Here is a 25263-nt window from a genome sequence, read left to right on the forward strand (position 1 = left end):
GAAAAACACACACACACACACACACATGTAAGTACATTATTTCACAGAAGGTCATATAATTGGTCATATCTATATGTTACATTACATTACATTACATTAGGCAGACGCTTACAATAGTGAAGTACAAAAGTAATAGAAGTTAAAGGTAAAAATATCTTTAGCTAGGACCTAAAGGAGGTCAAAGGGAAATAATGGGATAATGGGAATGGGAGTGAAGGAGGGGAAGAAGGAAATTAGTAGTTAGTGTATTAGAGGTGTTAAGAGAGATTTTTATTGTGTTATATAACATATAAAAACAGATTATATATAAATTACTCACATTTTTTATTTTTATATAAATATTTCTATTATATGTACACATTTGTACTTATCCTTTTAAATGTATTATTGATTTATTGTTTATGATTCATCAGCCTGATGTAGTCGATCAGCAAAGATGTCTGCAGTATTTAGGTTAAAATGGAAAATGCTTAGCTTATTAGCTTTGGAAATCTCTGGACAAACATTCCACATAAAAATGCATTAGGTTTATTTGTATTATACAGACAAGCTGTTTGGCTCAGCCATGCTAAGTACCTAAAAGACTTTAAACTCAGTACAATGTGTAATATGATTTATCACATTGTGGTCCTGTTTAAAAGTGGAACAATATTATGAAGCAGGAGGTTATGTGTATGATAAGTGCACTAAATTGTAGCTTAAATGTTCAAATAATGTCGATTCATCATATGTTATGAAATACAAATTGCTTATGTTGCTTTATTTACTAAAATTTACTAAGACTGAGATTAGTGACAACCAATGTCCAACACTTAATCTTAGCATTTATTGTTCTAAACTAAAGAAGCACATTTCAGATATTAAACGTCTGTGATAAATTAGGTTTATTTAAATATTCGCCAAATTACTCCTTTATGGGTCACAGTCGGGTCCACAAAACTCTTACCAATTGTCTTGTCTTTGTTCACCTTCCAAGAGAGCGGTCCCTCGTGCACCATTTTCCGTTTGGTCAAGTCAAGATTCTGCAGAGAATCAACTCATTTATAGGAGAACTGCATTTGATAAAACATGGTGATTGGACACTTTGGATAGAAAAGAATGTGACTTGCCTTAAACTCAGCTATCATGGGATGTTCACTTTGCTTCAATGAGGAGAGGTCGAGTCTTCTCTGGTAGTCCTCTAACCTCTAAGACGAAAAGAACAGAAGAAATGCTTCTTTCAGCTCTGAAGCTTTATCATAGATTTCTACAGTTTTTTTTTAGCTGAACTGAATTCTGTTGCTATAAGCTATCTGACCTGCTTGTTCTCAGCCTCCTTTACTTCCTGGTTGACGTGGTTAAGAATATTTCGGCAGCATTCGCCAGCACGTTTTACCTTGCTCTTTTCCTCAGCATCATCTGCAACAAAGCATAAGAATGCATGCATATATGCGTAAGATGAAATTTGCATGGAAGAGTTATTGGAAGAATTTAAAAGAAAATACTGGATTTAGTACCAGTGTATTTGGCAATACTCTCAAGTAGGAGGGGGTATTTGGTGAGTCTCTGCATCTCCACAGGGATCATGTCTTTGAGCTGAAGTCTTCGGCACTGCCGATTACTTTCTGCATCCTGTAACAAACACAGAGTTGGTTTTAAACCACAGATTCTAATCATATAATCTAAAAAAAAATTGATCTATTCAATACAATTCACAATTAGTGTTTTCTCCTCCTCCATTTTTTTTTCAATTTAGTCATTTATAGTAACATTGTCATCTTCATTTACAGCTTTAGTAACAGAAAACATGTTTTTACTTTAACAGACCACTGTAGTTTCTGAATCTGCTTCTCTGATTTTGCTATTTATAGGTATATGTTTGAGTAAAATGAACATCGTTTTTTATTCTATAAACTACAGACAACATTTCTCCCAAATTCCAAATAAAAATTTAGAAATAAAAAAAGAGATGCAGAGCTTTGTAAAGAAAACAAATTCATATTCATGTTTGGTGGAATAACCCTGGTTTTTAATCACAGTTTTCATGTTCTCCTCCACCAGTCTTACACACTGCTTTTGGATAATTTTATGCCACTCCTGGTGCAAACATTAAAGCAGTTTATATTCCATGGGTTTTCAATTTGGTAAAATCAAAGAAACTCAATTTTTTTTTATGGTCTTTTTTTTCAGAGCTTGATGTATATATAATATTGCTGTGATCGATAAAAATAGAGAAAGGCGTAGGTCTAAACTTGATTAACACTGATGGCAACCCTCTAATCAGAAACCAAGATATATTAATATGAGACTCATGTTTTTTAAACAGTAAACATTCAGTGAGCCTTCCAGCTTGTCTCTGACCTGCACAAAGGAGGCAAAGCGCTGGTCCTTCTTCTGCCTGCTCTTTATGAGCTCCAGGGCGAAGGGCTGGTTACTGCAGAACGTTCCCACAGCATGCTTGATCTTCTCTTCTTCTGCTCCACTGAACTGCAAGCAGAAGGACATCCGAAAGTTAACATGCTCATTAATCAATGTACGGAACGAAAATTCAATACATTAAATTAAAATAATATTAATTTTATTTTATTTTTTTTTTACCCAGGACAACAGATCATCTCCAATAATGTCTACGACTGCTGTCTCGTTCTTCTTCCTAATAGCGGTCATCTGCTCCATTATGGACACTGGAGATAAAAAAATAACAACCAGTGACTAACTGAAAATGTTATAAGTTTATTCACTGCTTACAATATTAGTATGGTTTTCTTGAAGTAACCTTTAAACACATGTGAACCAGTTGATCAGTTCTTTACCATGCATCTGGACAATCTCCTCCAGGTTGGTGAAGATGTTTTTAATGTCCGCAGGGGGCAGGATGGTCTCTCTTGTCATCCTCTGGTAGAAAACATTATCCAACACCTTCAGCATCCTCAGGTGTGCACGCTCAGTGTAGAACAACTCTGTGTTAAGAGTCAGATATCAGCAAGAATGTTAGAAAATGTAAAAACAGATTCACCAACTACCACATTGGTGGATTTACGCTTCTAAACTAAATCAATGCAGATTTGAAGCTTAAAAGACAATGTTGTGAATGACGTGTTACCTCAGCTATAATTACTAGCCTAATATTTGTTTACTTTATAGATTGAAATCAGTAGGTTTAAGGTTAGACTTGAGATATACTTGCTTTTGGCCCTGGGTTTGCATAGAAAATCAAATCTTTATTGTGTTTGAGTACTTGCCTGTAAGTAACAGTTGGTAATGGAGACTACCACTAGAGGGCAGAGCGGAGAATTCTTACAATGTACTCATGGCAACAGTCAGTACCATCTAGGGCTTAGATCGGGCCCAAAAAATCCGACCCGACCCAGCCCGAGCCCGTGCACGTTCTGCCCGAGCCCGACTCAACCCGAACCATGAACTGTCATTATGAGCCCGACCTGATCCGCCCCATAAACTGGCTGTTTTCGGGCTTATTGAATGAGCGAAATATAATCAGAATTATGTTAATTAGCACTGTAACATAGCATAAAACTATTATTTAATTAAAATGATTTTTAAGAACAGCTACACACAGTGCTGCAAGTCAAACGCGGAGGCGTTCACGAGCCCAGAGCTACGTGGTTACATTTTTCATTTTCATTATAGTTTAATTTTATTTTGTTTTAATTTTTTCTCCTACAGTTCAGTTAGTTTTATTTGTTTTTAGAGCGGGCTTGCTAGTTTTTATTAGTTTTTACACATCTCATCAGAGAGATCAATCTAAGAAACGAGAGAGAGAAAGAGAGAGAGAGAGAGAGAGATTTGCGTGTTCTGGTGTATGAGCTACTCACAGGTAAAGATTCTTACACACTGTATCTCCTTTTTCTCTTTCATCTCTCTCGCGCTCATATTGTAATCCCATACATAATTCTGCAGTTTCTCAGTGTTTTCTGTCGTATTTTGCGGTTAGCGCGAGCGCTTTAAACGAGAACCAACGCCACGGACCACGAAGTGCTGAGTGCTGCTGCTGCTGTGTCGTATCCGACTCCCTGCTGAATCCGACTCTGCTTCGCTATTGCTACTGCTTTTGCTATTTTGATGCTGCTGAGTGCCTGTACTACCTCTATCATTTTTATGTCTTGCACCTTACATACAGTTGAGGACGATATTATTAGCCCCCCTATGAAATTTTAAGTCTCCTCAAGATTCTGGCAAGATCCTTTTTAGCAGAGCAAGGCAGTTCTAACAGAGCATTTCTGAACATACAATTTTTCATTAGAAGGACCAAAATATTTATATTTGTGCACCAAAATATTATTATGTAAGAATAAGCTAAAATGACCAGGGACATTATTATTAGCCCCCTTTAAGAAATTAACATTTATTAAGTCATCACACAACCCACTTTTGTGCAGTGATGTGCTTTACCTTCTCAGGTGATGTGCATAAAGGTGAAACAGATGACTGCACTCAATTAAGTTAAGTTAATTAACTCATTTAAGTTAAAACATGGTATAAAAGCCTCATTGTGGATCTGGCAGTTGAGGAAGCAACATGCCAAAAACAAAGGAAATCAGTTTGGACCTGAGAAAAAGAATTATTGATGCACACAAAGCAGGAGAGGGATAAACACAGAAATCCAAGCGTTTCCAAGTGTCAAGAACTGGAGTGAGAGGCATCATTCAGAGATTCAAAGACAGCAACACAGTGCAGAACAAGCCTGGCAGAGGTAGAAAGAGAAAGATTTCAGAGAGACTGGAAAGAATCCTAGTGAGAAATGTGTCTAGAGACCCCAGATTAACTTCCAAGGCACTGGCAAATGACTTGGCCACATCAGGAATCATAGTCTCTAAGAAGACCATCACTAGAGCTCTGCACAGGAATGACCTGCGACCTGCAGACCAAGAAAAACTCCACTTTTGAGGAAGAGGCACCTTCAAGCAAGACTTAAGTATGCTCGGGACAACCTGGAGAAAAAATATTCATACTGGAAGTGTGTCTTATGGTCTGATGAGACTAAACTAGAGCTCTTTGGCCACAGGGACAATGCTTATGTTTGGAGTAAAAAAGGACAGGCATTCAACCCAAAGAACACCATCCCCACAGTGAAGCATGGTGGTGGGAGTATTATGCTATGGGGATGCTTCAGTGCATCTGGAACTGGAAATCTTGTCAAGGTGGATGGAATCATGAATAAAGAAAAATATGTGACTATTTTGAAAGAGAACCTTAAGCAGTCAGCTGTGAAACTGGGTCTGAGACGTCACTTCATTTTCCAACATGACAATGATCCTAAACACACATCCCTCCTGGTGAAGAACTATCTCCAGATGACCAAAGTGAATGTCATTGAATGGCCTGCACAAAGCCCTGACTTAAATCCAATAGAAAATCTGTGGGGTGACCTAAAGAAAAATGTCCATGCAAGACAACCATCGAATCTAGAGGAACTTGAGAGATTTGCCAAAGAAGAATGGGCCAGGATTCCTCAAATGAAGTGTGAGAGACTTGTTGTAAACTACAACAAACGTCTGCAGGAAGTAATCCAGCAAAAAGGATACACAATTAACTATTAGGATGTGGGGGGCTAATAATTTTGACCCTGATAGTTTTTGTGTTTTGTTAATATCACTTGGAAAATCCTTAGAAAACAAGGACTATTTTGTAAGGGGGCTAATATCGTCCTCAACTGTATATACATAAGGTAATTTCTGAGGATGTGCACGACCAAACAGACACAGCATACAGGAAACAGCAATCATGTATACTCAAACGCTCAGTTATCAGCATGTATAGCTCTAGCCTAACTTATACAAACCAATATAAATTCCCTAAACAACCATGCAAAGAGCTGAGTGAGAAATTAACTTATTTTTTTACTGGTGTTCTTGCTATGGGGCATCTTAAAGATGTGGGTTCAACAAAAACAAGAAATTAAAACAAAACAAACAACATCATAACAAATTGTCATTATTATTCTTGTGTTATTGTGTGCTTGTGCTTATATATGCGTATTTCTCACCGTTAATGACCTGCTGTCTCTTGATCTCCTGTGGAGTCAGTAGAGCGAGGACTTCTCTGCTGACAAGTGTCTGCCAGTGAGGAGGGTCCTGCTCCGGCTCGACCTCAGCCCCCTGATCATCTTCACTCTGCACCTCTCCTAAGCTCAGTGGGTCCATCCTACCATACACAAAAAATAATTTAAAAAATAACAGAATCTGTGCATGTATTTACAAAAGAGAAGAAAAAATCATTAGGGCAACACCACGCAAGTCGAATTTCTAATTGGTTAAATTGCTAGAAATCCCATGATAAAAATGTATCTTATTTTTAACTTGAACTCAAAATATATTTCATGCAACTTTAAAAGATGTGGTTTAACCAAATAACTAACAATTTGTGTTCTGATCCATTTATCTCTAAGAAGATGCTTACCTCACTGGCCGGGGCGTACCTCCTTCCTGATTCCTGTGCAAACAGAGAACCGCAGCTGGATTAACTATTAAAGCTCCCCTTAAACCCAACAACCTCTATGTTCAACTCCTCCTCACAAGCGCACATCATATGGTTTCGTCCACTCCAGCTCTCTCAAAGTGTCCTACTGTCCCAGTAAGAGCTCTGAGAGAGAGAAGAGCTGGAGAACAAAGGCCTGATTTAGGATAAAGTGCGTGTCTCTCCAGCACGGAAACTGCAAGAACAGAAATAGCTGCGAGGCCTGCCATCACGGCTGCGGAAGGATTCCCGAGCTGTTCTGCCTGAAACAAGCATCTGTTAGAGAAGGCAGTTGTTTTTCCTTGCAACTTTGACGGAAAACTGTAACATAAAGTTACTTCTTGAAATGGTCTGGGGCAGACCAGGATTGGGCTTGCTCACTTCCTTCATAGCAACAGCTGGAATGATGATCACCTTCAACAAAAAGTGAATATCTTTCATACTCGCAAGGGGTGATAAGTAAACTTACTGAAACTTAAGAGGAAACTCAACAGGCAGCAGAAAGAGATAGTATTATGGCGCTTCTGATACATGAGCATGTGCAACACTGTTTAAAATCCATTTAAAATTTGGTTTAAAAAAGAAAAGGAAAGAAGCAGCAGCACAGGGCTTAGAACACTATTTGGGACTAGGGGACAGTAGTAGAGATACCCAAGCTTCCTTCACTCACAGGTAAGGGACTGGCTGGCCTACCTGTCTGTTTCAGGCTCTTCCTCCTGGAGGTGGTCCAGGGCGCCGACACTGAAGTCAAAAATTGGTCCTGAGGATGAGGCGTCCTGACCTTCTCCAGGTAAAACGCCATCTCCAAGCCGTGGGAATGCTGAGAATGGAGTTCCACCTGAGGGCAAAACAGAAAGAAAGAGAGGGAGAGAAAGAGAGAGACCAATTTATATACAAACATAAATGTCTATATCTTTTTTGCATATCCATATCTATATTAATAAACTACATATCTATGTGAGAACTCCAAATATTTTCCAAATATAACCTTACGGTAACACAACAGGCTGAATCAGGAGAATGCTCTCCTGAAATGCAAAGAGACAGTAAATGTTCCCAATTAGGAGAAGAGCGGAAGGTAAACAGGCCAATTATTCTGCTGAACAGACTGATCATGCCCAGGCCTGATATGCAGCCTTACTTCACTAACTAGTAAAGCATAAATGCTGTTCTACTATCAGTTTTTACCCTTTATATTCTCAAAGAACACAGTCACCAAAATAGAACATAGCTGATCCGAGAACAGAACACTGATCATTATGGACTGATTAATAAATATGGACCCAGGAGAGCACATCCAGAACTCAGGAACGCAAACAAACACAAACAAACCAAGCCCATGACACAGAGCCCGAAGATTCAAAAACAGAACAACAGAGAAGGAAGAAGATATTTCAGAGTAAAGTGTTTAAAAGAGTGAGAGAAACAGAATGAAGGACAGAGGACAAAACTAAAGGTGAAAGAGAGATGGGGTGAGAGTGAGAGACAGAGAGAGAAAAAAGAAAGAAGAAAAAAAAAGAAAGAGTGTAAAGGAAAGAAAGGACAATTTGAAGAAAAAGACTGACAAAGAATTAGAGAGGACTGAGGGAGAGAAACAAATATAACGACAAACAAATAAAAATAAAAGTAACATGTAAATATATGAATCTGGAAGAGATATAAAGAACCAAACAGTCAGAAACAAAAAATGTATTCAAGAGAGAGAGTAAGAAGAGGATGTGAAGCCACACAGAAAGAATTATGTCTGACCTGTGTCAGTGTCTCTGAAGCAGCTGTCGGGGCCCTGCGTTGCAGGAGCACTGTAAGGAGGAGAGGTGATAACGCCTATGTTGTTGTCCGCGCCGTCGCTGGACTGACTGCTCCGCACTCGCCCTGAAGAGGAGTCAACCTGCTCTGCTGAAACCAGGGAAGGCTGTGATGGCTGCTTCTGTGGCCGAGGCTTAACCTGCTCCAAAGCTTTAGTGACTGTACAGAGAGATGGAGAGAAGGAGAGGGGGAGACAGAGAGAAAGGGAGGGAGGGAGAGAGAGAAAATTGTTAACCCTGTTTCAGATCCGAACAAACCTCAATTCAGGAAACGCACAGTTATTTTCAGTAGGGAGGGCTGAAACATAACAAGGGTAGGTGCTTAACATAAGCTCTTTCTCAGAGTTAAAGAGTGAATAAAGAAAGTTTAAGTCGGGGGAAAGTTGGGGCTGGCCAATCAACACACTATATTAGCAACAACTAATCAATTAAATAGATCAAAATCGATTAGTAAAATAGTTGTTAACTAAACTAATTTCATACCTGATTAGTTTAATTTATGGGGAGTCACAAGCCCGGCCCCCCGCAAATCAATCCAAACATTTTTTATAATGAATTTAAAGCCTTTTTCAAAGTGTTTTTCTAACTGACGTGGTGTAGAAGTTTTTGAGAATTGCAGCCAAGTGTATATTTACATTACATACACTGCTGTTTCGATATTAAATAATGGTAATACACTAATATGTTTAATAATGGTAAATTGTGTGTTCCTTATACAACTACAATATTACTAAAATCTTTAATTATCTGAGCAATGTCTGGTCAAATATATATGTATGTAACAAACTATATTAATAAATATATTTCCTGCAGACCAACACTATATGGATATCCTTAATCTTTGAATTAAATTGTTTCCATTCATTCCCATTGGCACAGTTTTATAAAATTAGGTTTTATAAAGTCTGCCTTTATGAACATTAGTGGAAGAATAGGTGGTTCTGAAGAGCTCACTAAAATCCAGCATGACACTGTAATGTCACTGTTGCAATAAGTAATTTTGTGAAATTTCTGGATATATACTACGGCTATGCTATTAGTCTTTCATGTCCTGAAACAATGTCTGCATTTCAAGTTCATTCAAAAAAAAGGAAACGACAGTTGTTTGATCTAACAATGTAGTGTCTATGAAAGCAAACAGGAAACTGTTCCTGAAGGCTTTAGACAGGCACTTCCTCAAAGACACACATTATGTCCTGCCAATACAACACTGACCCAGACCTGCTAACTTCACAGTGAAATCGAGCATCTCTGATCTCAAGGTCTGAGCTTTAAATAGAATAATTAAAATAATATTAATCATTAAAAACCTGGTTTGTTTTTATATAGTGTTGTAACTCTAACAGTAGAGTTTTGCACTTCTGGGACGTGAAGCTCTAACATCTTTTCAAGCCACTTTATATTACAGAGCATCACAATTTTAATGAGATTGTGATGACTTCAATGTACCGTAATCACATCATGATGTATCTAAAGCATTCAGCCACTTTAAAGTGGGTACAACACCTGTGCACATAGAGGAATAAGAACAAATGAATGCTGAAGCACCTGCACACACTCATTTGTTGCTAGTTTCACTCACCTGGTGTAGCATCAATTTTGCTGGGTCTTCTAGGTGGGACTAGAATGCTGGGAAAGCGAGTCTTTTTTACTTTCTCCTCCACACCTCCCTCCTTCTCCGGTTTTATGGTCTTCTGCTCAAAAAGTAATGCAAAACAAACAGCAAAATAATTGAAAAAGGATTATCAGAAGCAATCAAACTAATCTGTTTAAGCATATAAAAAATGTAAAGAATTTAAACTTTATGGACAAAAATGTAATGAAACTTGATCATCAACAGCTATATAATTTGTTGGACAAATCACTTGCATTCATTTCAAGTTGCCCTCCCTCTGGAGATGTTGTTTCTACATCTATAATTCGATAATTCAATAACATCGTCAATGAGCTTTTCAGTACAACCTAGTATGATCAGTATGATCTACTACCAGTGTTTGCACAAAAAAATGCTTTGTTTTAAATACCTGTTAGTAATAGGTGTGGTTAAACACTTAAACTCCATAATAAGCAGGGTGTCAACATAGTTTGGCCATACAGGCAAAGTTTCCATTCATATGAAAACAATCTGTTTTTTTTTTCAGAACTTCATATGCCAACACATGCATCCAATACATACAGAGTGTGAGAGTGACTTAGTTTTAAACATAGGATTACTAGGTGTACTATTCAACACCTGCTACTATATACAGTACTATAATATCAGTGGCTAAAGTATGCAGCCCTAGTGGCTCAATAGCTTAATTTGTCCAGATCTTGACAACATTTTCAGGACATTTTCAGCAATTTTATTATTCTAAATAATCATTAATTATTACACCACTAACTTTTTTACACTGTCCAGGAACAGTGTAAAGCCTGATAATGCATCAGTGTTTGTAGCTCTTGGGTCTCACCTTGATTTTGGGGAACAAGTTCATGCGTTTAGGTTTGGACTCGAGCCCCCGAGAATCCTTCACTTTTACTCCAAGGTGCTTCATATACAACTGGATAACACATTGTATGGTGTTACTAAGACACAAAGAGAGAGAGGGAGAGCAACAGAGTAGAGATTACAGTAGATTAGATTTGAGCACTGGATTTGCATCCTGTATTCATTCTATTTTACTAGAACAACAGAAGGACATATTATTATGTCAAAGTGGACAAATTCTGCCAATGACAGCAGTCAACAGGTAAACAGTTAAAGAGCTTAAATTATCTAGAGGGTTACCTCCTACTTACTTACATTTAAACTTACATTTAAAACCTTGAAATCATATTTAAACACATTAGAATTCAAATAATACCGGGGTGATAGTGAAAAAAAAAATCCTAAGCCTGAACTTTTTTAATATTTAGCATATAGCCTGTCCAAAAACACAAAAAACGGCTATGCACTGCACACTCATTAAACCAAAACAGGCCAATAACAATAATTTACAATGACTTTTCTTCTACTCTAATAAAATTAACAATGTTTAAGAATCTAAAATACTTTCTAAACAAACGATTTTTTTTATTTTAAGCATATAGCCTAATTTCATAGCCTTTATTTCAAGCGTATAGCACTCTGCGCTTAACACACTCTACGAAGCCGACACACGTGTTGTTTCTGATTATATTTATGCTTACTACTCGGACTTCCTCCTAGATTTACATAGCAGATGTTTTACCGTTTGAGAATTAGACAGATAGGTTCCTTACTGTATTAAATCCTTTTGCAACATAGTGACAGTACCACAACAATGAATGGCTAATTTCTAGCATGGTTAACCAATACTGAATTCATTTCTAAAAGGAAGACATTGTTAAAAGTGGAAAAACACTCATCAATGTAACACAGCCACAAGGTCAAGAGTGGAACATTAGATATAATTATGTACAAAAAATTATGCTTTTTAACTGTACCGTGGAGCTCATGTGTCGGGTGGAGCTTTTTAACTGTACCACGGAGCTCACCTGCTGTCGCGCTGAGCTTTTTAACTGTACCGCGGAGCTCACCTACTGTCGCGCTGAGCTTTTTAACTGTACCGCGGAGCTTTTTAACTGTACCGCGGAGCTCACCTGCTGTGGTGCTGAGCTTTTTAACTGTACCACGGAGCTCACCTGCTGTCGCGCTGAGCTTTTTAACTGTACCGCGGAGCTCACCTGCTGTCACGCTGAGCTTTTTAACTGTACCGCGGAGCTCACCTGCTGTCGCGCTGAGCTTTTTAACTGTACCACGGAGCTCACCTGCTGTCGCGCTGAGCTTTTTAACTGTACCGCGGAGCTCACCTACTGTCGCGCTGAGCTTTTTAACTGTACCGCGGAGCTTTTTAACTGTACCGCGGAGCTCACCTGCTGTCGCGCTGAGCTTTTTAACTGTACCACGGAGCTCACCTGCTGTCGCGCTGAGCTTTTTAACTGTACCGCGGAGCTCACCTGCTGTCACGCTGAGCTTTTTAACTGTACCGCGGAGCTCACCTGCTGTCGCGCTGAGCTTTTTAACTGTACCACGGAGCTCACCTGCTGTCGCGCTGAGCTTTTTAACTGTACCGCGGAGCTCACCTACTGTCGCGCTGAGCTTTTTAACTGTACCGCGGAGCTCACCTACTGTCGCGGCAAGCTTTTTAACAGTACCGCGGAGCTCACCTACTGTCGCGCCGATCTTTTTAACTGTCGCGCCGATCTTTTTAACTGTCGCGCCGATCTTTTTAACTGTCGCGCCGAGCTCATCTACTGCCGCGCCGAGCTCATCTACTGCCGCGCCGAGCTCATCTACTGCCGCGCCCAGCTCATCTACTGTCGCGCCGAGCTCATCTACTGTCCTGCAATGAAGGTGCACAGCTGAATTTTTAAGTTAAATACTCGATCTGCCATCGAAGGTGGAATGTCCGCCGTAGCTGATGCTCCTGGCAAAAGGGTGGTATATTGCACTGCTCTGGCTGCTGCTTTATGTACAGGGTCTTGTTCGTGCCAAGAGAGAATTTTTTTTTACCGTTTAACATACAGTAATAAGCACCATGTTGCCGAAGCTTTTGACACCAGCTCGAAAAGGGATTACCATCAAGCCCCACATCTTTGATCCATGCCCAACGCCATATATTCTTTATGCTTTTATTTATTTATTTTTTTTACAGAACCAGGCTATGCCGGATTTCCGGAGCGGCGGCGGAATGCTATCACCCCTGTGAAACTGTGGCAAACACCAATACACTTGCATAATTGCCACCGTCTCACTTTCCGAAACAAAGCTTTTTTTTTTTTTTTTTTTTTTGTAATGCCATTTTTTGCAATGCCAACATGTTAACACAGCAGAAGCCAAACCTTACCCAGTTAATGATTTGGGTAAACAATAAACACTGAACAAGTCAAACTAACATTTTTCATTACAGTCAGAAACCTTTGGCTCCTTTACTTAATTGTTACTTTCTTATTTAATGCTTTCTTATTTGTTACTACTGTGAGAATAAACGCTGATGGTGGTGATGTGACAGCATCAATTCTGTAGATTAAAAACATGGTATTTTTATGTATTTTTATTATATATTTTAATTGTAACAATAAAACACAAAAATGCACTGCTTTTCCTCTCTATAATGAATCACCTTGTACATAGTTAATGTAGTTTAAGACACTTTTACATTTAATTTCACAATTCAATGATGTATCAAAGATGTATCAAAGATGATTTCCTAAATCATGTTTAGAATTATTATTTTTCTTTTTTTGTTAAGCAGTCACTGGTTATAGTCTGGGTTTTGTTTTGTATGATCACTTTGCTGAATCACTGTTCAACATTTGTCCAGCAGGGGGAGCAAGAAAGTCCCTCCTCCCTTTCATAGCTGCTGTTTTCCCAGCCTGTTAAACCCATAGTGACAGCGGCTGCCGCGGAAGTTAAAGCTGTTCTCGCAGAGTCAGACGAGCCAATGAAGGGCCAGGATTGCACAATGGCCAGCCACAGTCTATGCAAGCATAGACAGAAAATTACTGACAAAGCTTCTGCTGTGACCAACGCAAGTCCCGTCTCCTCTCTACCATCTGTTATATACACATACACATACTCGCCCCTCCAGCATGCACACCATATGGGAGACACGCAGATCATATGCTGCACTAGCTACACAAAACACACTGCTACAAATCACTGATACATACTTGCACATTGGCAGAAAGTGACACACATCGTACTATTTAAAACGGAGGTCTCTTCTACTTTTTATTTTTGCTCATAAACGATCTATCCTGCTAAACCTGGAAAATTGGAACACATTCCTGCATTTCACAACTAAAATCCGGGTTAATGCAATGCATTTTCCAAGCCAATTCTACAGTATTCAGCACCTGCCCATTGGCTTCTATTATAGACACATTTTAAGCTGACCGCTGTTCTGGTCGTTTCTAAGGAAATAGGAAAATACATCTAAATTATTTAGACACTGATGTCCTTAGCAACTGACTGTATGCTTAGTAACTAACAGCATGTTGTGTGGTTGTGGCGAAGTAAAAAGCTAGTCTGGAACTGATGTAATGTGAAAAGAAAGTGGACATAAGAATTCCCCTTACCACTTCTCCTCCTCTGCGGCCGGTGACGACATCCTGCGAGAAAACAGAGTTTTACTTCTTACTTTCATACTGTAACGAGTATTTTCATTAGTATACCCATCACTCAGCACATTTCTGTCTTTCATAATGACATCCACTTAGGACTGGACTGCTCCTGAAATGTGACATTTACTGTGCAATTTAAGATCATTCTTAATATAATTTGCTTATAGTCAACTGAATTTTAGGATAAAATTTTAGCTTAATAGGTTGACATTAGACATTCAGTGTGAAAAAGGAAGCAATGCCTGACTGCCTTACCAAATGACTACAGAGCAAGCAGTTGTACAACTGGACAGGATTCTTCTAAATCTTGTAAAAAATAAACTTGTAAATCATTCAGATTGCTTGTCTCCTAGTTAAATAGCTGAAATCCACTTATTCTATTGGTTATAGACAGTTACATAGGCTACTAATACTGGAAATAGATGAGTATGTGCATCACAGATAACACAGAGAGTGTTGAAAATATTCTGTAATGCCCACATCATCCGAGTCACCTGTGGCTTCATGTACTTCTTTTAAAATGTACATGAAACTAAATTTCATTTTTACTTCACAAACCAACCAATGTACCAAACCAATGTAAACTCGAATGCAAACAACAGTTACAGCAGTAGTTTAAAATAAGTTCTATGAAATGGCCAATCAAAACTATATGTATTACATGATCATGACAAATACTGGTGAACTGACATCATGGACAAAAAACACAGTCTTGCCTTAAAAAGCTAGTTAGTTAGACTGACAAAGTTAACACAGTCCTGTCTGAGTCACACTTGGGCCAGCATTTTGCCTGCTGTATTGGGATCTGTGAAGTTACGTTAGTAATCCTACATTACATAAGCAAGATCTTAGCCTACATGTGCATTCTTAACACCCAGACTGATACATGAAGAAATACTAGCCACTGCTTCTCATGATTAACCAGTCAAATGCGATGAAACTGATTATTTACACTATTGTGAATTGCTCAACTGCACAAAAACTGTATCCTGCAACTAGTTAAGAAATGTTCACCATCTACAGCCAGCTCAAAAGGTTCAGGCCAATCTGATTAGATGAGGAATCCCAGTGGAACTATAAAGTATACCATGCATCTCAAGCCAGCTTAACACTGTTCCATCCTTATCCATTTTGTTTTGAAACACCCCTGTTTGTTCATGTCGGGATAAATAACATGTACAAAAAGAGGTTTCAGTAGCAGAAGCACAGAACAATGACATCTAATTTAAAAGTCGTCAAGCCGCTTCTACAGCCAAGATCAGGGAACATCCCCGCCACTGTTTTCAGACTCCAACCAGTCACCCAGCAATGACGAGCCGCTGTTTTTTACGAGACTGAGATGTTATCAAGGCCCTGAAAGGACAAGTGTCAAAGACTAGAGCACTATCTTAATCCAGGCTTAATCTTTCCTGTTCTGCGTGTTTTTCCTCTACACACAAGGCACGCAAGACTGCCATGACCTCAGAGAGGCCCCAAGATGGTGTGTAGTATTTACACACTGCTCTGTAAGCTGTCCAGTGTTTGTTGAATTACCTTATTTATTTTTTTACATTAAGGTTAAGTAACAATATAAGTATTTTCTATAAATAAGCCAAATATCAAATTCTAGCTGTATAACGAATGGTTTCTTAATAAAAGACAACACAATAGCTTAAAACGTACATGAAACTCAATTTAAAGGTTTATTGGGGGCAAAAATGAACAAATCCATTGTCTAACTAACTCAGAAGTAGTTAAAAAAATATATATTTTTTTTACTTTTTACAGAATTAAAGTTTATTTGCATCTATCCTAATTTTGTATTATGTCGTGCATACGGTCAAAAATTTGAACATTCCATCTGCAGTTTTGAATCAGCACAGTAAAAATCAGTGTACATCATTGCAGAGACAATTTATCAAAAAATGGCAAAAATCAGCAGGTTGCACATCAATCAATCATTCAAGAAATGTTTCTTTAAATTATTTAACTTTTTTGTTTTACACTGAAGCTATTAGACTATTGTAGTCAACAAAGAATGGGATATTCTCTGTCAGCACAAATAAGCCATAGCACACGGCACACAGTTAAACAGTAGCAGCATAATCATCTTGCAGTCTGAACATTGTCTACTTTTGTCTCTTGGATAAATGTGCTGTTTGTGTCTGTACTCACAGGACTTCATCAATCTTGTTGATGATGTGCTCTGCACGTGATCTCTCTCTCTCCATAGCCACACGGTCTCTCACTCTCTCAGTGTCCAACCGGGTCAGCTCTGCTTCGGCCAGAGTTAGGCCCATACTGCGCTTTTGCCTAAAGGTATTCATACACAAATACAGTTATAGAAAGTATTAAAACATTTAAAATTAAGTCAGTGTGTTTGTGCTTGTGTAGGCATGCATGTGTTTTTTGGGCAAAACGTGAGGAAAAAGGCACATATATATATATGTATGAACTTTGTTGATTTAGAAAACAACATTGTCTCATTTAATTGAGGTGACCATGTTTTTCCATATATTGCAGAAAAATGTGTATCTCTACAATAGCAAATTTTCATGACAAGGATAAAACCTTCCAAACTTTTGAAATCATGAAATGATAAATGTAACAAACTTTCAAATAATGTAAAAAAGATGTGAAAACAAAAATTACAATACGAGATACAATTAATAGTAAATGACATACGACACTTATTTACATACAGTACTAATGTACTTATTCACTAACATATGATTAACGTATAGAAAATGATGTGTGTTTCACCTGAAGTCTTCTAGATGTTTCTGAATGTCAGGAAGAAGCGTGTCTTGTAACTGCTGCACATACTGTCTTTGCACGTCTTCAGGGATCAGATCAGGCTTCCTCCGATCTAAACACACACGCACACACTGCTGTATGACGATTCTTAACACATAAGGAATTAAAACTGTCCATGACTGTGATTGATTGGAGCTTTCAGAGTGTTGATTATATGCCTGCTGATTTCTTTATATTCTACATTTGTTGATCATAGTTGTGACGCAAACAACTTGTGGGTTCAGAAGTGTTTAGACTTATCTTTAGTACACAATCAACTTTACACCCACACACGACACTGTTTATCAAAGACCAAAAATTCACATCCGTTCAACCAAAACTATTAATCTTTCTCCTTCATACTGACTGGCATGAAATCAAACAGCTTATCAGGAATGATAATGAACAAATCCATGAAGGTTAAAAAAAAAAAACATCTTAGCTTACCTAGATCAGCCGAGATAGCGTCAGTCAACGGTACTTTCAGGTGCTGTGAAAGAAAGAAAGAAAGAAAGAAAGAAAGAAAGAAAGAAAGAAAGAAAGAAAGACGTGCCAACATTACATTTTAAAAATACATTTTAAACAGAAGATTTTTTTGAGCGGACACCGTGTAAAAAATATGTTCCTTTTGAATATGTGCAATTGATCTTTATTTAACAATACTGAGAGATGGATGTAATATAAATAAACAGATACAACAACAAAAAAATGACTAGTCAAGGGCTCAATACTTCTGATGTGCAGCATATGATGGTATGCATCATGTGTGTGTTAGGCTCACCGCTGTTCTGTCCATGAAAGCGGTGTGGATTTCTGTGAACAACCGCCGTGTGTCTTTGGAGTTGCTCTGCTTGTAGAGCTCGGCGTAGAGGTAGCAAAGCTGTAGAAAGGGAACACGAACAGACAAGACACTTTAATGTAAGACTTACCATAGCTCCACACAACACCAGGTCATAATACATACAATCCAGATAAGGCTGTATAACATGCAACCCAGTTATGAGTATTTTAGGGGTGTTATGCAAAAATACAGATGTCCGAGTTAATCTTGGATTTGATTTACTTTGTCCAAAATCAAAATTAGGTTTGAGTGGCTTAAAATAAGAATGAAATCAATCAAATATTATTTAACAATGAATGATTTAAGGGGTCATTTAAGCGATGCCATTGAACACCAAGTTTTGGCTTCATAAAGAACCATGTTCATGAAAGATGTGAGTTTAAAAAACTTTTTAAATAGTCTATTCAGTATTTATAGGCAAGGAGGGTGTTCTGATGTGACAAGTCACACATGGTATCAAAAAGCATGGGCTTCCTTTGTAACCATACCTTTTAAACATTCATTTTAATATAAGATATAAATATATATATATATATATACATAAATATATATATATATATATATATAAATATATATATATATATATATATATATATATATATATATGATTCTAAGATAGCCAGACAAGCTTATCCAGAGCACTGATTTCCCCAAATCAAACTGACATGCAAATATTACACTATGGAGTGTGCCAGTGTAGGCATAGTGATGTCAAGTTTACAAAATAAGTAATTATCTTTTTTTGTCATTTTACCAATGTCTGAATGTTTAATGTATTTTTCGGCTGATTAATGCATTTAGCTACTTCAGGTTGTAGCAACTGCTGTAACAGATGTTTAAAAACATGCATACACAGCTTGTCTATGCCCTGTAGAGAAGTACTGTCAATCAAATAGTGCCGGTTTTAGCAAATAAACATGACCCTAATGCCAGACATGGGCTATAGATGTATTAAGCCCCCTGGTTTTGAGCTCAGGAGCACTAGAATTGTGTTCTCTCTAACGATGGAATGATGGCGCTGCATCCAACAATTGCAGGATGTATTGGGGAGTTTGGGATGAGATGGGATGGTAATCACTCAACCTTGTGAATGCTTTTGTCGCTGAATGCAATCAGATTCTCACAGCTATGCTTTAAAATCTAGAAAAAAAGCCTTCCCTGGGCAGTAGAGACAGTTAAATCAACAGTACCCTTGATTTTGGAAGAAACAACTAATAGGCATGTTTTGCAATGAACAAGTCCCTTAAAGTGTTATTTTATAGTTGTACTATACAACATAACACTGTTTTCTATATATTCTGACTTATAAAGCTTATTGGTCTGATGCATAGAACCTCCAACCCTGTGATCGATATTTCAGTGTTCTATTCACTGACTCCGGTGGCACTGACCCCATGATATAGCAACAAGATGCAACATAAACAACTGATTAAAATTTCTGAATTGCCCAGTTCTGTCAACTATACATGCACTTTGACTAGACCAGACTGAGTGTGGTAAATTGCTCTTATTCCTCAGAGGAGAAGACAAAAGGAAGACACAAGGAAAATAAAAGACACCATGGGAATGCAGAGCAATGCTTCAATATGACCTTACACTCTCCCTGCAATAACTGCACATACAATGATTTCACTGAAAATGCATGGATGTTGCTAACCCATTTCACTAAAGCCAGCAGCAAAGGCAATTTCAGAGAGACTAGCCCGAGGTTCATTCGATTTAGAGGCTCAAAAGGAGGGCGAGATTACACCTCAAGCACCATGACTAAATCTCATGGGGCAGTCAAGAGTTTAGACACAGTATGGGGTCAGCGTGTCCCTTTCATGAACTGATAAATAAGGGGCTGCTGGTCCACCGGGGCAGCCAAGTATACATTAGAAATAGAGAGGGTCTTGACCTTATACAGCAGCTTCTTTAAGAACCATGACAGTATCATACAGAGACCTCTATTAAACATATATACAATTTTTTATTTATTCAATGCAATATAAACTATGCAATGACTATTTATTTTGAACATTAAATGTTGTTTGTTACAAAAAAGCAGGCATTCAAACAGGAAAAAAACTGAATGCCTACCTCATTAAGATGTATTGATTATATAGATTTTTTTGACTATCAAATCCTAGTAAGACATTTGACCCTCAATAATGAGGTAAGTTTCAATTTATTTTTAAAATCTACTGACTGACTCAACTGATCACACTATTCACAAATTCTGTATTATCTGTTTCAATTATATAATGCAAGATTATGCAACAGTCAACATGGACAACTGGCCATTCATCAAAACCAACAGTGAAAGGAGATATCTGGAGGGTTGGTGAGTCATACCAGTGGTGCAGGGTCAAACTGAGAGACCACATGATGCAGGAAGGCTGCGAGGTGAGCAGGCCGAGACTTTAACAGCTCTATGGTCTGAAAACAGCTACATTGGCCATTCATCTGAGAAGCAAAATAGAGAGAAAACATTAGCAATTAAGCACAGTAAGAAAATTAGTACAAGTCACCTTACTTAAGCCCTGTAATCATTATGGTCGACTCTGTTTTTTTGCAGTTGATTAATCAATACACATTATATTGCATGCACTGTGCATGCCTAAATTTCCTTTGGGATAAATAAAGTATCTATCTATCTGTCTGTCTGTCTATCATATTAGAATTATACTGTCACACACAAACATTGTATCTTATAAATGGCAATTTGGCAGAAATGAAAAAAAAAAAAAAACTTAAAATGTTCAATGAAAGTCAAAAGATAAAATATTTGATGCAAACAGGGTTCCCACTTTTGTTAGAAAAACATTTTACAGGACATGTCCAGGACGTACATATATGACAGCATACAAATACATACAAATCAGCTTATTAAAAGAAATTCTTTATAAATTGTTTTTACTGTGTATCTTTTACTGTGTATCAGTGGCTAAAATATACAATATATTAAATATTAGATATAGGAATCTTGACAAACTTTAAATATGTATAAAAAAGTTTAAAAAAACAAAACAATATATTATACAATATTTTAAGTATGACATAATTATGTAGCACATGTACATTTTTAGATTTATTTAAACTTTGTGTGCTTTTGTATGTGTATATGTTCACATAGATGTCAATTTTGCTGTTCGTCAAATGTACAGAATCATGTTTATTCCCTTCATACATAAAAAAAGAACACATAGAAGAGTACAATGCCAAAAAAAGACCTGCTCTTGCTCAGTGTCAAAGTCATCATCCTCAGCACCGATGATCTGTGGTGCTAGGCGGGATAAGGGACTGCTCATGTTGCCATGGGAGTTGATGTCCTGCCGAAGCAAAGAGTCACTGATTAATAGTGCAGAAAACTACAAAACAGTATGCCATTAGTATGTCATATTGTACATCATTACTATACTGGCCATAACAACACTAATAACATTGGTTATGGAAGTGTTTGAAATGTAAATCACAATTAAATGCATTCAACTGCTCTCATCAAACAATCACAGGATTCTGGAAGCAGCTTACACACATTGTGCATGTTACCCTGATGCCAATAAACAAAACAGCAATATGGTGTTTGTCCATGTGGTGCACTACTTTCACTCACCATATCGGGCGTGTCTTCAGCGTCAGGAGACGGGCAGGAGGTGAGGCTGTCTCTGGGAGTCTTTGGGCTCTGGCATGGAGTGTCTCTTTGGTATGGGCTTTCAGGGACAGGATTTAGGGTGACCTGAGGGTGTGCAGCCACAACATCAATAATAATAAAAAAAAAAAAAAAAAAAAAATTATATATATATATATATATATATATATATATATATATATATATATATATATATATATATATATATATATATATATATATAATTTTATAACTTTTTTAAAACAAAGGACAACAGAATTATAGCTAAAAAGCAAATTAAAACACATTAGCTAAACCTTAACATGGTTTGCTGATTGTCTACATTTAAGCTAACAGAAAAACTATTACATATTAGGTAAACTACTGATTTAAACCACTTAATATATTTTGCTTACCAATAAAACATTGGTATAATAATAAACAACACTAGAGTTTGACGGTATATACACAAGAGATACTCATATTACACACGGACCATATTTAGCAAGGAACACCAACTAATCACTGATATATTACCAATAGAACTGAATAAAACTACTGCTTTCACTACTGTTAATGTGTGGTGCAACCATCTTAAATTCTGAACTTGGGGTTGGTAAACATCTCCCAACTTTTTAATAGAAAATCTGCCTTGGGAACATCCAAGTTCAATAGTACGCAGCATACAATAAAGAGCCTTGAGCCTATACTAATAATCACTGGCTGTTCTAACACACTGAATCAATTACACTCAACTTAGATTTGTTTTCTAGATCATGCTTTGATTGTAGCAAAAAAAAAGTGGTCCTTATTTTCTGGAAGGGGAAAGAGTCCTCAACAGTTAATAGATGGTTATCGGAACTGACTGAAACACTGGCCTGTGAGAGGCTTCGGTTTACGTTAAAATGTAACATATGTTTTTTTTTTTTTTTTTTTAATTAGGACCCATTAATTTCTATCTTAACACCAAATTATGTTATTTTTTTGTTGTAGTTGTTAATGTATACGTGGCAGCATGGGGAGAAAAAGAGGAGTATGGAGAAAAAGAAGAGTGGGGAGGTGGGTTTCCGTCCTTTTTTCCTTTTTTTGGGGGGTTTTGTTTGTTTTTTAATATCAATAAACAAATTAAGCATAAAATACAGAGTCTAATTCAAAACCATTCCAGTTTTGATTAAGGATCAATGGCAAATAAATGAAGCAGTAATGTATGTATGGGTGAATGCTAACCGGTGTTGTATTGTTGCTCCAAGATGTTTCTGTGACCGAGTCAGACTGCCAGGGTAGAGGAGAATCCACGTCTCCTCCTTCCTCCACTTCTGTTTCACCAGGCCTTGGAGAAAGGGAGCCATCCTGCCATCCCCCACCCCCCCCCACACACACACACACAATCCCAGCCAGAAAATACATTACAATATGCTGCTACACACTACTGTCTAAAGGTTTCTCATATCCAGATGTGGCTCGGGCCTGGTTGGCCATTATGTCACCTAAAGACTGGATGGGTTATATGTCCCTATTGTCAGTCAAGCAAAAAAATTCTCCAAAATCTCCAAAATGGCACCTCTACAGAAGAAGGAAAAACCCTTTCTCCACTTAATAAAAGTCTTTTACTCCATTGGTTAATCGATCACGTCATTTTATACAAAGTAAAGAATAACCACCAGATTCATATTATATGAAAACGTGAAACACTGGAGATCTATTTGGAATTGATCTTGTCTTAATTAATTATTTCTACAGATTGATGGATCTTTTAGGATACGTTTGTGTTTGTGTTAATTTAGTAAAAAATAACCTGTGTGGTTTTACATTGTGTTTTTCCTTATAGTGTCACACATAAGATCTCCTCTTTTAAACACAGCACTACTGTTTTTGAGTATGTTTCCATTTCAATGTAAGCATCACAAAATATTCAAGAAAATGTGATATTAAATATGATATTGGTATTGTATTATGCCAGTGTTTTCAGGAATTATTATACAATGTTCATATCACCTACAGGACATGCTGTAAATCAAATTATTATGTGAAAAATAAAAATCTGTGGATTCATATGGTAGACATTTAGTAGCACCCAGTGCGGTGTGTGTATGGGCATGTGTACATACCTGTCCAGCCCCTGTGGCCTTGCTGAGTTGGTCTTGGAGTAATGGAATGTGCTTCTTTGCTTCCTGGATTTCCTTCAGTAGTTTAGGTGTAGGGTTCCTGCTGTACTCCTCCTTCATAGCCTACCATTCAAACACAGACACACACAGAAGGTGAAACTGAAAGATCAAGCCATCTGTGAGTGTGTGTTTCTGTGAGTGTGTGTAAGGAGTGTCATTTTCCTGTGAAGAGGATGTGAGAAAACACAACGGCCAGCCAATGTGCACTATGTGTGATGCATATATACACACACACATCTTAAAGTGACAGAGAATCAACTAAACCACAGTCAGAGAGCTTCATTTGTTCTGCTTTTAGAAAAGTGAAGCTTTTCTGAGTATCATCATGATACGCGTAGCCTTGTCAAGATATTTCACTTTTTAGTGACTGTTTGAGTGCTCAAGTCTATGCATATATATATTATGGGTACCACTTTAAAATAGACTACCTTTATAAACGGTTTATAAATAGTTTACAATTAGTTTATTAATGATTTCTAATTAGGTTGTAAATGCCTTAAAAAACATTAAAAATCAGTTATAACACAATAACCATTTGTTTGCCAAATAGTGAACCCACAGCCTTCTGTATTGTTGGCCTTTCTACGTATGTCTTATAACTGATTATTTATTATTTTTAAGGCATTTGCAACCTAGTTATTAACCATTAATAAACTAATTGTAAACCATTTATAAACCATTTATAAAGGTGGTCTTTTTTTAAAGTGGTACCAAAATATGTTCTGAAGATGGCTATTCCTGATGATAGAGATTTTACAATCCAATAAAGTATTCAGTAAAGCCTTATTCAACACAGGGTATATTTAAACACAAAAGTAGATTGAATTGCTTTCACTGGCTATTTTCTATTATTGTGCCTTTGAGTGTATTTGCAAAAGAACGTCTGAGATTTCCCATTAGCAAAAAGTTTAATATCAGAAATGTACATATAAATGTGGCATTAAAATGGACGACTGACTAAGATTATGCCTAAAGGATGTAAGAAAACATCAGAGCCAAAATGCAGAGTGATTGTGGAATGAGATTATGAAAATGTGAAGTGAGACGTTGAAAAAAGCATAAAGTGACATTGTGGAGTGACAATATACATGGAGTGAATTCAGCAACACAGATTGGTGAGAACATGAAGTGAAAATGAAGTTACAACATGAGGTGAGAACATGAGAATGTGGACCAAAAAAAGGTAGAAGCAGAATCAACAGACAAGAGAAGATGTAGCCAGAATGTGATGAGACGTAGCGCAAATGTAACAATGCCTTATAATCTTAACAAGCCAATACTGACCTGTAACTCTTGCTGCTCCTTGGTCAACATCTTCTGCAAGATGTCCACCTTCTGACAGTGAACTGCACTGTTCTCCTCCTGACAGACCACAGAAGAACACAAAAGCAGAAAACAAGCAGTTAGCTACAAACACCTACACAGCTGCAGTGCCTCGTATGTTAAAAAGGAATGGAACACACACAAGAACTGCTCAAAAGTCAA

The 25263-nt window shown here is 37.4% G+C and overlaps 1 protein-coding gene and 1 long non-coding RNA gene across 4 annotated transcripts in view; both read right to left on the reverse strand.

Moving 5' to 3' along the window:
- Nucleotides 1-25263, reverse strand: part of arhgef12b (Rho guanine nucleotide exchange factor (GEF) 12b) — a 92691-nt gene that overhangs the window by 8425 nt on the left and 59003 nt on the right. For all 3 annotated transcript variants that reach the window (XM_049475620.1, XM_049475624.1, XM_049475621.1), the window contains 24 exons: nucleotides 25063-25140; nucleotides 23722-23841; nucleotides 22841-22963; nucleotides 21599-21721; nucleotides 21216-21314; nucleotides 20338-20448; nucleotides 17944-18042; nucleotides 17610-17652; nucleotides 17130-17235; nucleotides 16542-16679; nucleotides 14343-14375; nucleotides 10712-10826; nucleotides 9841-9952; nucleotides 8203-8418; nucleotides 7147-7291; nucleotides 6397-6429; nucleotides 5984-6141; nucleotides 2793-2939; nucleotides 2578-2663; nucleotides 2341-2466; nucleotides 1497-1611; nucleotides 1298-1398; nucleotides 1110-1187; nucleotides 947-1022 (listed from right to left, as the gene is read on the reverse strand). In XM_049475620.1, coding sequence (XP_049331577.1) covers nucleotides 947-1022; nucleotides 1110-1187; nucleotides 1298-1398; nucleotides 1497-1611; nucleotides 2341-2466; nucleotides 2578-2663; nucleotides 2793-2939; nucleotides 5984-6141; nucleotides 6397-6429; nucleotides 7147-7291; nucleotides 8203-8418; nucleotides 9841-9952; nucleotides 10712-10826; nucleotides 14343-14375; nucleotides 16542-16679; nucleotides 17130-17235; nucleotides 17610-17652; nucleotides 17944-18042; nucleotides 20338-20448; nucleotides 21216-21314; nucleotides 21599-21721; nucleotides 22841-22963; nucleotides 23722-23841; nucleotides 25063-25140 — 2581 coding nt within the window. The remainder of the gene's footprint in view (nucleotides 1-946; nucleotides 1023-1109; nucleotides 1188-1297; nucleotides 1399-1496; nucleotides 1612-2340; nucleotides 2467-2577; nucleotides 2664-2792; nucleotides 2940-5983; nucleotides 6142-6396; nucleotides 6430-7146; nucleotides 7292-8202; nucleotides 8419-9840; nucleotides 9953-10711; nucleotides 10827-14342; nucleotides 14376-16541; nucleotides 16680-17129; nucleotides 17236-17609; nucleotides 17653-17943; nucleotides 18043-20337; nucleotides 20449-21215; nucleotides 21315-21598; nucleotides 21722-22840; nucleotides 22964-23721; nucleotides 23842-25062; nucleotides 25141-25263) is intronic.
- Nucleotides 11876-14334, reverse strand: LOC125799286 (uncharacterized). Its single transcript, XR_007438137.1, has 3 exons — nucleotides 12303-14334; nucleotides 12030-12218; nucleotides 11876-11945 (listed from the first exon to the last, which is right to left on the reverse strand). It is a non-coding gene; the product is annotated as an uncharacterized LOC125799286 (long non-coding RNA).

The sequence above is a fragment of the Astyanax mexicanus genome, chromosome 1 (genome assembly GCF_023375975.1).
Source record: "Astyanax mexicanus isolate ESR-SI-001 chromosome 1, AstMex3_surface, whole genome shotgun sequence".
Classification (NCBI taxonomy): domain Eukaryota; kingdom Metazoa; phylum Chordata; class Actinopteri; order Characiformes; family Acestrorhamphidae; genus Astyanax; species Astyanax mexicanus.